The sequence below is a fragment of the Ranitomeya variabilis genome, chromosome 5 (assembly GCF_051348905.1).
Source record: "Ranitomeya variabilis isolate aRanVar5 chromosome 5, aRanVar5.hap1, whole genome shotgun sequence".
Classification (NCBI taxonomy): domain Eukaryota; kingdom Metazoa; phylum Chordata; class Amphibia; order Anura; family Dendrobatidae; genus Ranitomeya; species Ranitomeya variabilis.
This window is the reverse complement of record NC_135236.1, coordinates 4,702,277-4,717,964: the sequence shown is the minus strand read 5'-3', so window position 1 is coordinate 4,717,964 and position 15,688 is coordinate 4,702,277. Positions and strand designations below refer to the sequence as shown.

General features: G+C 53.4%; 1 protein-coding gene across 5 annotated transcripts in view; it reads left to right on the top strand.

The window, feature by feature from the left end:
* The first annotated feature begins 2,234 nt into the window (after positions 1 to 2,234).
* Positions 2,235 to 15,688, top strand: part of LOC143774146 (phospholipid scramblase 1-like) — a 52,279-nt gene continuing 38,825 nt past the window's right edge. The window contains exons 1-5 of one of the 5 annotated variants that reach the window (XM_077261480.1): positions 2,535 to 3,235; positions 3,465 to 3,498; positions 8,643 to 8,689; positions 8,764 to 9,014; positions 12,893 to 12,935. In XM_077261480.1, the coding sequence (XP_077117595.1) occupies positions 8,677 to 8,689; positions 8,764 to 9,014; positions 12,893 to 12,935 (307 nt within the window). In that variant the 5' untranslated portion in view covers positions 2,535 to 3,235; positions 3,465 to 3,498; positions 8,643 to 8,676. The other 4 variants (XM_077261478.1, XM_077261482.1, XM_077261481.1 and 1 more) reach the window with 4 other exon arrangements.

The window sequence follows — 15,688 nt, the reverse complement described above, 5'->3', positions numbered from 1 at the left end:
CCCGCCTGCCGTACAGGAGCTCGAAGGGGAAGAACCCCGTTGAGGCCTGCGGAACCTCTCGGTAAGCGAATAGCAGGTGTGGGAGGTACTCTCGCTCCCCACTCTCACTCCCCCCGGGCCCTCTAGCTGCCCATGAGCTCTCTCACTCCCCCGGTCACTCTCGCTCCCCACTCTCACTCCCCCTGGGCCCTCTAGCTGCCCATGAGCTCTCTCACTCCCCCGGTCACTCTCGCTCCCCACTCTCACTCCCCCCGGGCCCTCTAGCTGCCCATGAGCTCTCTCACTCCCCCGGTCACTCTCGCTCCCCACTCTCACTCCCCTGGGCCCTCTAGCTGCCCATGAGCTCTCTCACTCCCCCGGTCACTCTCGCTCCCCACTCTCACTCCCCCGGGCCCTCTAGCTGCCCATGAGCTCTCTCACTCCCCCGGTCACTCTCGCTCCCCACTCTCACTCCCCCCGGGCCCTCTAGCTGCCCATGAGCTCTCTCACTCCCCCGGTCACTCTCGCTCCCCACTCTCACTCCCCCGGGCCCTCTAGCTGCCCATGAGCTCTCTCACTCCCCCGGTCACTCTCGCTCCCCACTCTCACTCCCCCGGGCCCTCTAGCTGCCCATGAGCTCTCTCACTCCCCCGGTCACTCTCGCTCCCCACTCTCACTCCCCCCGGGCCCTCTAGCTGCCCATGAGCTCTCTCACTCCCCCGGTCACTCTCGCTCCCCACTCTCACTCCCCCGGGCCCTCTAGCTGCCCATGAGCTCTCTCACTCCCCCGGTCACTCTCGCTCCCCACTCTCACTCCCCCCGGGCCCTCTAGCTGCCCATGAGCTCTCTCACTCCCCCGGTCACTCTCGCTCCCCACTCTCACTCCCCCGGGCCCTCTAGCTGCCCATGAGCTCTCTCACTCCCCCGGTCACTCTCGCTCCCCACTCTCACTCCCCCGGGCCCTCTAGCTGCCCATGAGCTCTCTCACTCCCCCGGTCACTCTCGCTCCCCACTCTCACTCCCCCCGGGCCCTCTAGCTGCCCATGAGCTCTCTCACTCCCCCGGTCACTCTCGCTCCCCACTCTCACTCCCCCCGGGCCCTCTAGCTGCCCATGAGCTCTCTCACTCCCCCGGTCACTCTCGCTCCCCACTCTCACTCCCCCCGGGCCCTCTAGCTGCCCATGAGCTCTCTCACTCCCCCGGTCACTCTCGCTCCCCACTCTCACTCCCCCGGGCCCTCTAGCTGCCCATGAGCTCTCTCACTCCCCCGGTCACTCTCGCTCCCCACTCTCACTCCCCCGGGCCCTCTAGCTGCCCATGAGCTCTCTCACTCCCCCGGTCACTCTCGCTCCCCACTCTCACTCCCCCCGGGCCCTCTAGCTGCCCATGAGCTCTCTCACTCCCCCGGTCACTCTCGCTCCCCACTCTCACTCCCCCGGGCCCTCTAGCTGCCCATGAGCTCTCTCACTCCCCCGGTCACTCTCGCTCCCCACTCTCACTCCCCCGGGCCCTCTAGCTGCCCATGAGCTCTCTCACTCTCCCGGTCACTCTCGCTCCCCACTCTCACTCCCCCGGGCCCTCTAGCTGCCCATGAGCTCTCTCACTCCCCCGGTCACTCTCGCTCCCCACTGCAGCTCCCCCTGGGCCCTCTAGCTGCCCATGAGCTCTCTCACTCCCCCGGTCACTCTCGCTCCCCACTCTCACTCCCCCCGGGCCCTCTAGCTGCCCATGAGCTCTCTCACTCCCCCGGTCACTCTCGCTCCCCACTCTCACTCCCCCTGGGCCCTCTAGCTGCCCATGAGCTCTCTCACTCCCCCGGTCACTCTCGCTCCCCACTCTCACTCCCCCTGGGCCCTCTAGCTGCCCATGAGCTCTCTCACTCCCCCGGTCACTCTCGCTCCCCACTCTCACTCCCCCTGGGCCCTCTAGCTGCCCATGAGCTCTCTCACTCCCCCGGTCACTCTCGCTCCCCACTCTCACTCCCCCGGGCCCTCTAGCTGCCCATGAGCTCTCTCACTCCCCCGGTCACTCTCGCTCCCCACTCTCACTCCCCCTGGGCCCTCTAGCTGCCCATGAGCTCTCTCACTCCCCCGGTCACTCTCGCTCCCCACTCTCACTCCCCCGGGCCCTCTAGCTGCCCATGAGCTCTCTCACTCCCCCGGTCACTCTCGCTCCCCACTCTCACTCCCCCTGGGCCCTCTAGCTGCCCATGAGCTCTCTCACTCTCCCTGGGCTCTCTCCCTCCCCGCTCTCGTGTCAGAGCTGGTGGCTCAGTGATTGGCTGCAGCGCTATTGATATCACCACTGCAGCCTGTCATCAACCACCAGAGGTGAAGAGCTCGCGCTGGACCCGGGGAGGGTGAGGAAACTTCCCTGTGTCCTGGTCACTAGTGGGCGTCTATGAAGTAATGAATTCCTCCTGCAGTAGCCAGCAGTGGCCACTGGGGGGAGAGCTGGTATAAGAGATCAGTGCGCTCCCTGCGGACCCCACACCCTGGCCGCGGTCTCTTCCCCTCCCTCCATTATGTCTCCGCGGCCGCCTCCTCCTTGCAGCCGTCTCCTCCTTGCAGCCGTCTCTTCCCCTCCCTCCGTGTGTCAGCTGTCTGGTCCTACCTGCTGTCTCGCTCCCTCAGGGGGCCTCGCCCTGCGCTCTCTGCGACACCTCCCCCAACAAGGCAAAAATAGAGCGACACCAAGAGACGCCGGGAGAGACCGTCAGGAAGAGAGAGACCGTCAGTGAGAAAGAGACCGTCAGCGAGAGAGACCGTCAGTGAGAAAGACCGTCAGTGAGAGAAAGAGACCGTCAGTGAGAGAGAGACCGTCAGTGACAGAGACCGTCAGTGAGAAAGAGACCGTCAGTGAGAGAGAGACCGTCAGTGAGAAAGAGACCGTCAGTGAGAAAGAGACCGTCAGTGAGAGAGACCGTCAGCGAGAAAGAGACCGTCAGTGAGAAAGAGACCGTCAGGAAGAGAGAGACCGTCAGTGAGAGAGACCGTCAGCGAGAAAGAGACCGTCAGTGAGAGAAAGAGACCGTCAGTGAGAGAGACCGTCAGCGAGAAAGAGACCGTCAGCGAGAAAGAGACCTTCAGTGACAGAGACCGTCAGTGAGAAAGAGACCGTCAGTGAGAGAGAGACCGTCAGCGAGAAAGAGACCGTCAGTGAGAGAGACCGTCAGCGAGAAAGAGACCGTCAGTGAGAGAGAGACCGTCAGCGAGAAAGAGACCGTCAGTGACAGAGACCGTCAGTGACAGAGACCGTCAGTGAGAAAGAGACCGTCAGTGAGAGAGAGACCGTCAGCGAGAGAGACCGTCAGCGAGAGAGAGACCGTCAGTGAGAGAGAGACCGTCAGTGAGAGAGAGACCGTCAGCGAGAGAGAGACCGTCAGTGACAGAGACCGTCAGTGAGAAAGAGACCGTCAGTGAGAAAGAGACCGTCAGTGAGAGAGAGACCGTCAGCGAGAAAGAGACCGTCAGTGAGAAAGAGACCCCAAGAGCTGCAGCCTGGGGGGAGGCCCACAAGGTAGGAACCTAACTCTGTGCTTACATCCCAACTTTACTCAAGTTTTATCCCATAATTATCCCCCACATTCTGTAATGTACGAGACCCCCTATAATGTCTGCGGCCCCCGTGTTGCTCCCCGTCTAGCGTCTGCGGCCCCCGTGCTGATCCCCTATATTCTGTAATGTACGCGGCCCCCATGTTGCTCCCCGTCTAGGGTCCGCGGCCCCCGTGTTACTCCCCTTTATTCTGTAATGTACGCGGCCCCCATGTTGCTCCCCGTCTAGGGTCCGCGGCCCCCGTGATACTCCCCTATATTCTGTAATGTCCGCGGCCCCCGTGCTGATCCCCTATATTCTGTAATGTATGCGGCCCCCATGTTGCTCCCTGTCTAGTGTCCGCGGCCCCCGTGATACTCCCCTGTATTCTGTAATGTACGCGGCCCCCATGTTGCTCCCCGTCTAGGGTCCGCGGCCCCCGTGATACTCCCCTATATTCTGTAATGTCCGCGGCCCCCGTGCTGATCCCCTATATTCTGTAATGTATGCGGCCCCCATGTTGCTCCCTGTCTAGTGTCCGCGGCCCCCGTGATACTCCCCTGTATTCTGTAATGTACGCGGCCCCCATGTTGCTCCCCGTCTAGGGTCCGCGGCCCCCGTGATACTCCCCTATATTCTGTAATGTCCGCGGCCCCCGTGCTGATCCCCTATATTCTGTAATGTATGCGGCCCCCATGTTGCTCCCTGTCTAGTGTCCGCGGCCCCCGTGTTGCTCCCCTGTATTCTGTAATGTACGCGGCCCCCGTGTTGCTCACGTCTAGTGTCCGCAGCCCCCGTATTACTCCCCTGTATTCTGTAATGTACGCGGCCCCCGTGTTGCTCCCCGTCTAGGGTCCGCGGCCCCCGTGATACTCCCCTATATTCTGTAATGTCCGCGGCCCCCGTGCTGATCCCCTATATTCTGTAATGTATGCGGCCCCCATGTTGCTCCCTGTCTAGTGTCCGCGGCCCCCGTGTTGCTCCCCTGTATTCTGTAATGTACGCGGCCCCCGTGTTGCTCACGTCTAGTGTCCGCAGCCCCCGTATTACTCCCCTGTATTCTGTAATGTACGCGGCCCCCGTGTTACTCCCCTTTATTCTGTAATGTACGCGGCCCCCGTGTTACTCCCCGCCTAGCGTCCGCGGCCCCCGTGTTGCTCCCCTATATTCTGTAATGTCCGCGGCCCCCGTGCTGATCCCCTATATTCTGTATTGTATGCGGCCCCCATGTTGCTCCCTGTCTAGTGTCCGCGGCCCCCGTGTTGCTCCCCTGTATTCTGTAATGTACGCGGCCCCCGTGTTGCTCACGTCTAGTGTCCGCAGCCCCCGTATTACTCCCCTGTATTCTGTAATGTACGCGGCCCCCGTGTTACTCCCCGCCTAGCGTCCGCGGCCCCCGTGTTGCTCCCCTTTGTTCTGTAATGTCCGCGGCCCCCGTGTTGCTCACGTCTAGGGTCCGCGGCCCCCGTGTTGCTCACGTCTAGGGTCCGCGGCCCCGTGTTGCTCACGTCTAGGGTCCGCGGCCCCCGTGTTGCTCACGTCTAGGGTCCGCGGCCCCCGTATTACTCCCCTATATTCTGTAATGCACGCGGCCCCCGTGCTGATCCCCCTATATTCTATAATGTCCGCGGCCCCCGTGTTGCTCCCTGTCTAGGGTCCGCGGCCCCCGTGTTGCTCCCCGTCTAGGGTCCGCGGCCCCCGTGCTGATCCCCTATATTCTGTAATGTACGCGGCCCCCGTGTTGCTCCCCGTCTAGGGTCCGCGGCCCCCGTGTTGCTCACGTCTAGGGTCCGCGGCCCCCGTATTACTCCCCTATATTCTGTAATGTATGCGGCCCCCATGTTGCTCCCCGTCTAGTGTCCGCGGCCTCCGTGTTGCTCCCCGTCTAGGGTCCACGGCCCCCGTGCTGATCCCCTATATTCTGTAATGTACGCGGCCCCCGTGTTACTCCCCGCCTAGCGTCCGCGGCCCCCGTGTTACTCCCCTTTATTCTGTAATGTACGCGGCCCCTGTGTTGCTCCCCGTCTAGGGTCCGCGGACCCGTGTTGCTCACGTCTAGGGTCCGCGGCCCCCGTATTACTCCCCTATATTCTGTAATGTCCGCGGCCCCCGTGCTGATCCCCCTATATTCTGTAATGTCCGCGGCCCCCGTGTTGCTCCCCGTCTAGGGTCCGCGGCCCCCGTGTTGCTCCCCGTCTGGTCCGCGGCCCCCGTGCTAATCCCCTATATTCTGTAATGCACGCGGCCCCCGTGCTGATCCCCTATATTCTGTAATGTCCGCGGTCCCCGTGTTGCTCCCCGTCTAGGGTCCGCGGCCCCCGTGTTGCTCCCCTGTATTCTGTAATTATGCGGCCCCCATGTTGCTCCCCGTCTAGTGTCCGCGGCCTCCGTGTTACTCCCCGCCTAGCGTCCGCGGCCCCCGTGTTACCCCCTATTTGATCTACGCCCCCATTGTTAGGACCCAGTTATCTCTTGATTTACCCTGCCCAATTCTCTCGGGTATCATTTCTCCTGCTCTATGGTCTGTGTTCTCTCTCGCTAGCCCCAGTGACCCCACTTCTCCTCAGTCATTGTGCGTTTCCTCCCGTCATCTCTTATTTCCTGATAACCTCATCTCATTGTTATCGGACAGCTGACGCTCACCCTCTCCATGTTGTTGATGGCCCTTTTTCGCTGTCTCGATTGTCACGGGGTTGGACAGTGTGGAGCCAGAAGACCCAAGTGTCTGATTGCTCCTACTCCAGCGCTGAGAAGCACTTCACCTTCTTTTTAAATGTGTTTATTTCTGCTAGCAGAACAGGGGTTAATCAGCCATGTTGGAAATCTCTGCTCACTGATGAGCTCGGTTAGCCACTCCTTTCCCCTTTATAATCTGGGCTCTGTTACTAATCCTTGTCAGAGCTAGCATTTGCTGCATGGCTAAGGGAGGGAGAGGAGCACATATGAGGAGTTCTCAGTGACTGTGCTTGGTTTGTATGTGTGATAATTGCCTATCCTTCCCTGTTTTGCTTTCTTCCCCTACCTTCACACCCTGCTGCATTCCTCTGTTACATGTGAGTGAATATTTTGTATACCTGGAGTTTTGTTAACCCTTGTGTTGCCCTGTTTGTCGGGTTGGTGTACTACGGTACACAGGAGCTCCCTTCTTCCCTTGGTGGGGGGAGAGAACAGACAGAGGGCTAACTTAGGAGATAAGGCAAGGGAGGAGGCCCCAGCAACTTCACCTTTGGAAGTATCCCGGGGAGTCGGACGAGCTAGGGCGCCCCCTGGTGTTAGGGACAGGGAAGGAGCCCCAGGTCACTCAACAGTTGTCGTCGTGACATCGATGTTGTTGACGGCTCTCTTTCAAAGTTGATGGCTCCATCTCCCTTTTAAATGTTGTCAATCGCTCCCACTAACTCTCTCTATGTTGTCGACAGTTCAAGCTCTTTCTGTCATCGACTGTTACCGCTCTCTCGATGTCGTCGTCCGTTCCCACTCTCAATGTCGTTGACGGCTCCTGCTCTTCTCAGTGTCATCAATAGCTCTCACTTTCTGTTGTCGATGGCTTCTGCTTCCTCTCTAAATCTTGCTGACAACTCAAGCTTTCTCACTCATTGCCATCGTCAAATCCCATGCCCCCTCTCGATGCCTTCTGCAGCTCGCGCTCCCTCTCTTGATGTCGCCAACAGCTTCAGCTATCTCTCTCTCAATGTCATCGATGGATCTTGCTTCCTCTCTCAATGTCATTGACCATTCCTGCTCCTTGTCTCGATGTCGTCAACTTCTCCCACTCGCTCTCCCAATGTCGACAATGGCAATCGCTCACTCTCAATGTTGTCTACAGCTCCCGCTACCTCTCTCAATATCGTCAACAGCTCCCACTGTCTTCATGGCATGGATGACTCCAGCTCCTGCTCCCTCTCTCGATGATTTCGATAGCTCCCTCTCATAATTTCATTAACGGCTCCCACTCTCTGTTGATGTCATTGACCATTCCTGCTCCATCTCTCAATGAAGTTGATGGCTCTTGCTCCTTTCCTCAATGTCATCAACGGCTCCCACTCCCTTCTCGATATCATCGACAGCTCCCGCTCCATCTCTCAAATGACATCAACAGCTCCTGTTCTCTCGATGTCGTTGACAGCTCCCACTGTCTTGATGGCATCGCAAACCCCCGCTCCCTCTCTACATGGCATAAACATTTCACTCTCCCTCTCTTGATATTTTCGTTAGCTCCCACTCCCTCTCTCTTGATGGCATCAACAGCTTCCGTTCTTTCTCAATGTTGTTGCTGGCTCCAACTTGCTCTCTCAATGTTGTCATCGGCTCCTGCTCTCACTCGATGTTGTCAATAGCACCTGACCCCTCTCTCGGTGTTGTTGATGGCTCCCACTCTGTCTCGTTGTTGACAGCTCAAGCTCTCTCGATGTTGTCGGTAGCTTCTGTTCCCTCACTCAATGTTGTTGACGGAACTTGCTTGCTTTCTCAGTCATTGATGGCTCCTGCTCATTCTCTCAATATCACCACCTGCTCCCTTAATGTCATCGATGGCTCCTGCTCCCCCTCGTGCTGGCTCCCGCTCTTTTTTTTTTTCCTCACATTTCAGCACTTCTGGGGCCAGTCTCCTTTGTGTGGGCCGCCACGTTCCCCTCCCACTCGCATCATTCTGCTCTTTACGTGTAATGAACCATACCTGAGTGGGATGACAGCCCACAGCCGGACAGTGTCATGGCGGCAGTGGATCCAGCACTCCTGGAGATCAGCGGTGTGGGGCTTCTGATCATCTCATGTAATGAAGCGCTAGGCCAGGCGAGCGGGTGACTGAACAGGCTGCACCCAGAGAAACCTCACTGAACTGGTTGGGCATGAGCTTGGAAAGAGAATGGATGATGGGTGATCACTCGAATGGAGGGACAGGACATGGCCCCTGTTGCTCCTGACCTGGCCAGGGGTGGGTTAAATGAGGTCCATTCCCTCCCAGATAATTTATGTCCAGGAAATGTCCGGCGCCTGGGGTCTACTGGAAAACTACAACTCCCAACATGCCTTAACCCCCGAGAGCCACAGCTGGATCAGAGGCCTGGTATGACAATCATGGCCGCCTCTTGCCCCAGGGTCATCACCTCTTTTCTCTTCATCCTGCAGGTCACCGGATGCATCACAGACACCAGGACTAACCATGGCGGCTCCAGGTAACGCACCGTTGCTGACCGAGGGTCTCTTCGTCAGGAGGTCAGTGACTCAGGGTCTGTCTCTTCTCACCCAGGTTACCCTTCACCCGCTGCCGGATACCCGAGCCCTCCATATCCATCCGCTCCATACCCCACCAGCCCCTCAGCTCCACCACCACCTCCAACTCCTGGTTTCCATGACTACCCCGGACCGGGCTGCAGCATCCCCCCTCAGCACCACATGCACCCTGCTCCACACCCGCAGCCGGACCCTCCCTCGGGGGGCGCTCCGTATATGCCAGTGAGCAGCGGCAGCACCCCCGGTGCACTGGAGTACCTCAGCCAGGTACCACCACCCACCTCCTGCTCCGGGCATTTACTGTGCGAGACCACCGCAGCCTTCCTCCTGGAGGGAGAGCTCTGTCGCTGTTAGTATGGGGGCACTGTGGATGTCACTGTTATTATGGGGGCACTGTGGATATCACTTATTATGGGGGCACTGTGGATATCACTGTTATTATGGGGGCACTGTGGATATCACTGTTATTATGGGGGCACTGTGGATATCACTTATTATGGGGGCACTGTGGATGTCACTGTTATTATGGGGGCACTGTGGATGTCACTGTTATTATGGGGGCACTGTGGATATCACTGTTATTATGGGGCACTGTGGTATCACTTATTATGGGGGCACTGTGGATATCACTGTTATTATGGGGACACTGTGGATATCACTGTTATTATGGGGCACTGTGGATATCACTGTTATTATGGGGCACTGTGGATATCACGGTTATTATGGGGCACTGTGGATATCACTGTTATTATGGGGGCACTGTGGATATCACTGTTATTATGGGGGCACTGTGGATATCACTGTTATTATGGGGGCACTGTGGATATCACTGTTATTATGGGGCACTGTGGATATCACTGTTATTATGGGGACACTGTGGATATCACTGTTATTATGGGGACACTGTGGATATCACTGTTATTATGGGGACACTGTGGATATCGCTGTTATTATGGGGGGCACTGTGGATATCGCTGTTACTATGGGGCACTGTGGATATCACTGTTATTATGGGGGCACTGTGGATATCACTGTTATTATGGGGCACTGTGGATATCACTGTTATTATGGGGACACTGTGGATATCACTGTTATTATGGGGACACTGTGGATATCACTGTTATTATGGGGACACTGTGGATATCACTGTTATTATGGGGACACTGTGGATATCGCTGTTATTATGGGGGGCACTGTGGATATCGCTGTTACTATGGGGCACTGTGGATATCACTGTTATTATGGGGGCACTGTGGATATCACTGTTATTATGGGGCACTGTGGATATCACTGTTATTATGGGGACACTGTGGATATCACTGTTATTATGGGGACACTGTGGATATCACTGTTATTATGGGGACACTGTGGATATCGCTGTTATTATGGGGGGCACTGTGGATATCGCTGTTACTATGGGGCACTGTGGATATCACTGTTATTATGGGGGCACTGTGGATATCACTGTTATTATGGGGCACTGTGGTATCACTTATTATGGGGGCACTGTGGATATCACTGTTATTATGGGGACACTATGGATATCGCTGTTATTATGGGGGCACTGTGGATATCACTGTTATTATGGGGCACTGTGGATATCACTGTTATTATGGGGGCACTGTGGATATCACTGTTATTATGGGGCACTGTGGATATCACTGTTACTATGGGGCACTGTGGGTATCACTGTTACTATGGGGGCACTGTGGATATCACTGTTATTATGGGGCACTGTGGATATCACTGTTATTATGGGGCACTGTGGATATCACTGTTATTATGGGGCACTGTGGATATCACTGTTATTATGGGGCACTGTGGATATCACTGTTATTATGGGGCACTGTGGATATCACGGTTATTATGGGGGCACTGTGGATATCACGGTTATTATGGGGCACTGTGGATATCACTGTTATTATGGGGGCACTGTGGATATCACTGTTATTATGGGGCACTGTGGATATCACTGTTATTATGGGGCACTGTGGATATCACTGTTATTATGGGGGCACTGTGGATATCACTGTTATTATGGGGCACTGTGGATATCACTGTTATTATGGGGCACTGTGGATATTACTGTTATTATGGGGGGCACTGTGGGTATCACTGTTATTATGGGGGGCACTGTGGATATCACTGTTATTATGGGGGCACTGTGGATATCACGGTTATTATGGGGCACTGTGGATATCACTGTTATTATGGGGGCACTGTGGATATCACTGTTATTATGGGGCACTGTGGATATCACTGTTATTATGGGGGCACTGTGGATATCACTGTTATTATGGGGCACTGTGGATATCACTGTTATTATGGGGGCACTGTGGATATCACTGTTATTATGGGGACACTGTGGATATCACTGTTATTATGGGGACACTGTGGATATCACTGTTATTATGGGGGCACTGTGGATATCACTGTTATTATGGGGCACTGTGGATATCACTGTTATTATGGGGGCACTGTGGGTATCACTGTTATTATGGGGCACTGTGGATATCACTGTTATTATGGGGCACTGTGGATATCACTGTTATTATGGGGCACTGTGGATATCACTGTTATTATGGGGGCACTGTGGATATCACTGTTATTATGGAGCACTGTGGATATCACTGTTATTATGGGGGCACTGTGGATATCACTGTTATTATGGGGCACTATGGGTATTACTGTTATTATGGGGGCACTGTGGGTATCACTGTTATTATGGGGCACTGTGGATATCACTGTTATTATGGGGCACTGTGGATATCACTGTTATTATGGGGCACTGTGGATATCACTGTTATTATGGGGCACTGTGGATATCACTGTTATTATGGGGGCACTGTGGATATCACTGTTATTATGGGGCACTGTGGATATCACTGTTATTATGGGGGCACTGTGGATATCACTGTTATTATGGGGCACTGTGGATATCACTGTTATTATGGGGGCACTGTGGATATCACTGTTATTATGGGGACACTGTGGATATCACTGTTATTATGGGGGCACTGTGGATATCACTGTTATTATGGGGGCACTGTGGATATCACTGTTATTATGGGGACACTGTGGATATCACTGTTATTATGGGGGCACTGTGGATATCACTGTTATTATGGGGGCACTGTGGATATCACTGTTATTATGGGGGCACTGTGGGTATCACTGTTATTATGGGGCACTGTGGATATCACTGTTATTATGGGGCACTGTGGATATCACTGTTATTATGGGGCACTGTGGATATCACTGTTATTATGGGGGCACTGTGGATATCACTGTTATTATGGAGCACTGTGGATATCACTGTTATTATGGGGCACTGTGGATATCACTGTTATTATGGGGCACTGTGGATATCACTGTTATTATGGGGGCACTGTGGGTATCACTGTTACTATGGGGGCACTGTCGGTATCACTGTTATTATGGGGCACTGTGGATATCACTGTTATTATGGGAGCACTGTGGATATCACTGTTATTATGGGGCACTGTGGATATCACTGTTATTATGGGGGCACTGTGGATATCACTGTTATTATGGGGCACTGTGGATATCACGGTTATTATGGGGCACTGTGGATATCACGGTTATTATGGGCCACTGTGGATATCACGGTTATTATGGGGCACTGTGGATATCACGGTTATTATGGGGCACTGTGGATATCACGGTTATTATGGGGCACTGTGGATATCACGGTTATTATGGGGCACTGTGGATGTCGCTGCGCCGTGTCGCTCTCTGCCGTGCTGAGTGTTTTCATCCCCATGATGTTTGTGGTTTTCACTTCTTCTTCCTTTTCGCTCTCAGATTTCTGTTTCTCTGTTTATTATGCTACGGGGGAGGGGAATGCTCTACACTGAGGGCTGAGAGTTTCTGTGAACGGATGGAACAATCACGTCTCATCCTGCAGGCCACTGGATGATGAGAGTTGTCATGATCAGAGACAAGTAAACTCTGCCATAATGAAAACTGATAGGACGAGTCCCTATGACAACTCTGATTGGTACACTATAGAATCGTTCTATCACCGGCGGACGCTGAAGACACGTTCTAGTCACTGACCCGTCTGTCGTATGATCTGTATGTATATTATCTGCTGATCATTCTCCTATCTTCTCTGTCTGCAGATAGACCAAATATTAATCCACCAGAAGACAGAACTACTGGAAGGTACGTGACAGGGCGGGGGAGAAAGGAATGGAGGCGGGGAGAGCAGGGACAAAGAAAGCAGGAGTGGAGGTGGGGAGAAAGAACAGCGGGGTCGGAGAGAAAGTGGGAGTCGAGGCGGGGATAAAGCTGGGAGAAAGAGGAGTGGGAGTGGTGGCGGGGAGAAAAAAGCAGGGGCAGAGACCGGAGGCGGGGAGAGGAGAAAGGAGACCTGGGGTGAGGAACTAGACTGAAGCAGGGGCATTGAGGAAGAGGAGAGCAGGGACGGGGATTTAGGAGAAAATGGGATGTAACGGCGGGGAGAAAAAGGGGAGCGGGAAAAAAGACTGGGTGGGGTACAGGGAGCATACACCTCAATCCTCTAATCTAGGGCACTATATGGAGAAAGGTCTTGTGCCACATGTATTCAGCACCAAATTCTGGCTTCTCCTTCATGACCCCACCCCCAGTTTATAATATTCAACCTCACCCCCAGTGTATGATATCCTGCCCCATCACCCAACCCCTAGTGTATAACATGGAGCCACATTGCCACCCTGCTACTAGTGTAAGATATCCGGTCCCAATGCCCCACCCCTCATTGTATAATATCCAGCCCACAACGCTCCACCCCTAGTGTATAAAATCTGGTCCCAAGGCCCCACCTTCAGCGTGTCGTAGAGAAAAATGTTAAAATCCATAAAGACATCTCTAGAGAGGGGACACATCACTCTCCCAACATGTCAGACTAATTATACCTGGGCTAGTGAGAGCTGACACTTCAACCTCCATTGACGTCTTGCAGTGGCCAGGTAATTACAACACAAGATCTGCTCTGAAAACCAGACACCAAGGCTAGGATTTGGAGAGAAGTACACTTTCACTTGTAAGTTTTCAGAGTTTATAGAAGTACTGCAAATTCTGCAACCTTACAAGGGCAGGTCTTCTTAGGTTATTTGAAATGTGTTCCCAACCCGAGTATCAAGGACTGAGTGCCAACTGGAATTGATGTTTATAGAAAGGTAAAATCGTGACAGGAAATATGCCGACAATATCTACGGCCTGGGACCTCCCGGGGCGAAGATATCCTGAAAGTTGTGAAACCTAGCACATCCCTTTACCAGCTCCCCATATGAGCTCACCAAGGGAAGGTTCATAGCGTAACCTTGAACTAATCAAAACCAGAGTTTGGGTTTCTGTCATTGTTCATATTTGGAATACCCAGTTCTCTGTGAGAGAGAGCGTTCATTTTCCTAATCGGATCACTCCCCCCCCCCTAAAGATAGGAGCCATTCCTGCAACATCCGGTTTAGTATTTCTCTTTTAGTTATTCCTTTTTATTGCATGTAATTGTATATATCGTATTGTTTTACTCCCATTTTTCTAAGATCTTTGTATAATTTTATAAACACTGTCTACTTTTCCGATTAAATTTATGAAATGTAATGGCTCTGCTCCTCTTGCTCTGTAAACCGCACTCCTGAAGCCATACGTGGCCTGTATAATCGATTGGTGGTGGCAGCTAGTAGTTCCTTTTGTTATTGCAGAGCTGGCAGTGACCGTACTGGGGTATATACATATATTTCATGTGTCTGGATCAGAGGTGTATATACCATACGCTCACTGGGAGTTCCCCAATAACCAGCTGCCTGTTGTGAACTGTGTTTCTGGGCTCCCTCTGGTGGTCACTAACGGTATTGTGTTAGGCATGTCTTGTTGCAGGCCTGAGCTCCAGCTGTGTCGTTAAGCAGCGGGTGTTCCCTATTTAAGTCTCCTCCGGACTCAGTCTCTTGCCTGGCATCGTTGTATCCAGACCTATATGGTCTCCTCCGGATTCCTTTCAGTCTGCCTCATGCAAGAAAAGCTAAGTCTGTTTTGTATAATTTGGATCGTTTGCATTTTTCAGTGTCTTTGTCCAGCTTGCTTAATTTTTGATTTTCTGGCTCGCTGGAAGCTCTAGGGGGCTGATATTCTCCCTCCGCACCGTCAGTCGGTGTGGGGGTTCTTGTATGTTCAGCGTGGATGTTTTTGTAGGGTTTTTTGCTGACCGCATAGTCCACTGTCTATTTTCTGTCTATCTAGACTAGTGGGCCTCACTTTGCTGAATCTAGTTCATCTCTACGTTTGTGTTTTCCTCTTGCCTCACCGTTATTATTTGTTGGGGGCTTTCTATATCTTTGGGGTTCAATTTCTCTGGAGGCAAGTGAGGTCTTATTTTCCCTCTAGGGGTAGTCAGTTCTCCGGCTGGCTCGAGACGTCTAGAACCAACGTAGGCACGTTCACCGGCTGCTTCTAGTTGTGTGTGTTAGGATCAGGTATGCGGTTAGCCCAGTTTCCACCTCCCTAGAGCAGTATTTATGTTTTTTGCTATCTTGCCGGAATATCAGAGATCCTCTACCATTGGGATCATAACAGTATGCCAGGCCGAAAGAAAATGTTTATTGCATCGCAGAAGCGGGATTAAAAAGAAGTTCTGAGTTTTTTTTTTGTTGCTGCAGTTTGCCTAGCTTCTTCCATCCCCTTTTTCTCTGAGTGGCTGGAACTCTGCTGCAGATATGAATGTCCAGACTCTGACTTCTAGTGTGGATCAGCTTGCTGCTAGGGTGCAAAGCATTCAGGATTTTGTTATCCATAGCCCTATGTCTGAACCAAAAATACCTATTCCTGAGCCGTTTTTTGGAGATAGATCTAAGTTCCTGAATTTTAGGAATAATTGCAAATTGTTTCTGTCTCTGAAACCTCGTTCCTCTGGTGATTCCGCTCAGCAAGTTAAGATT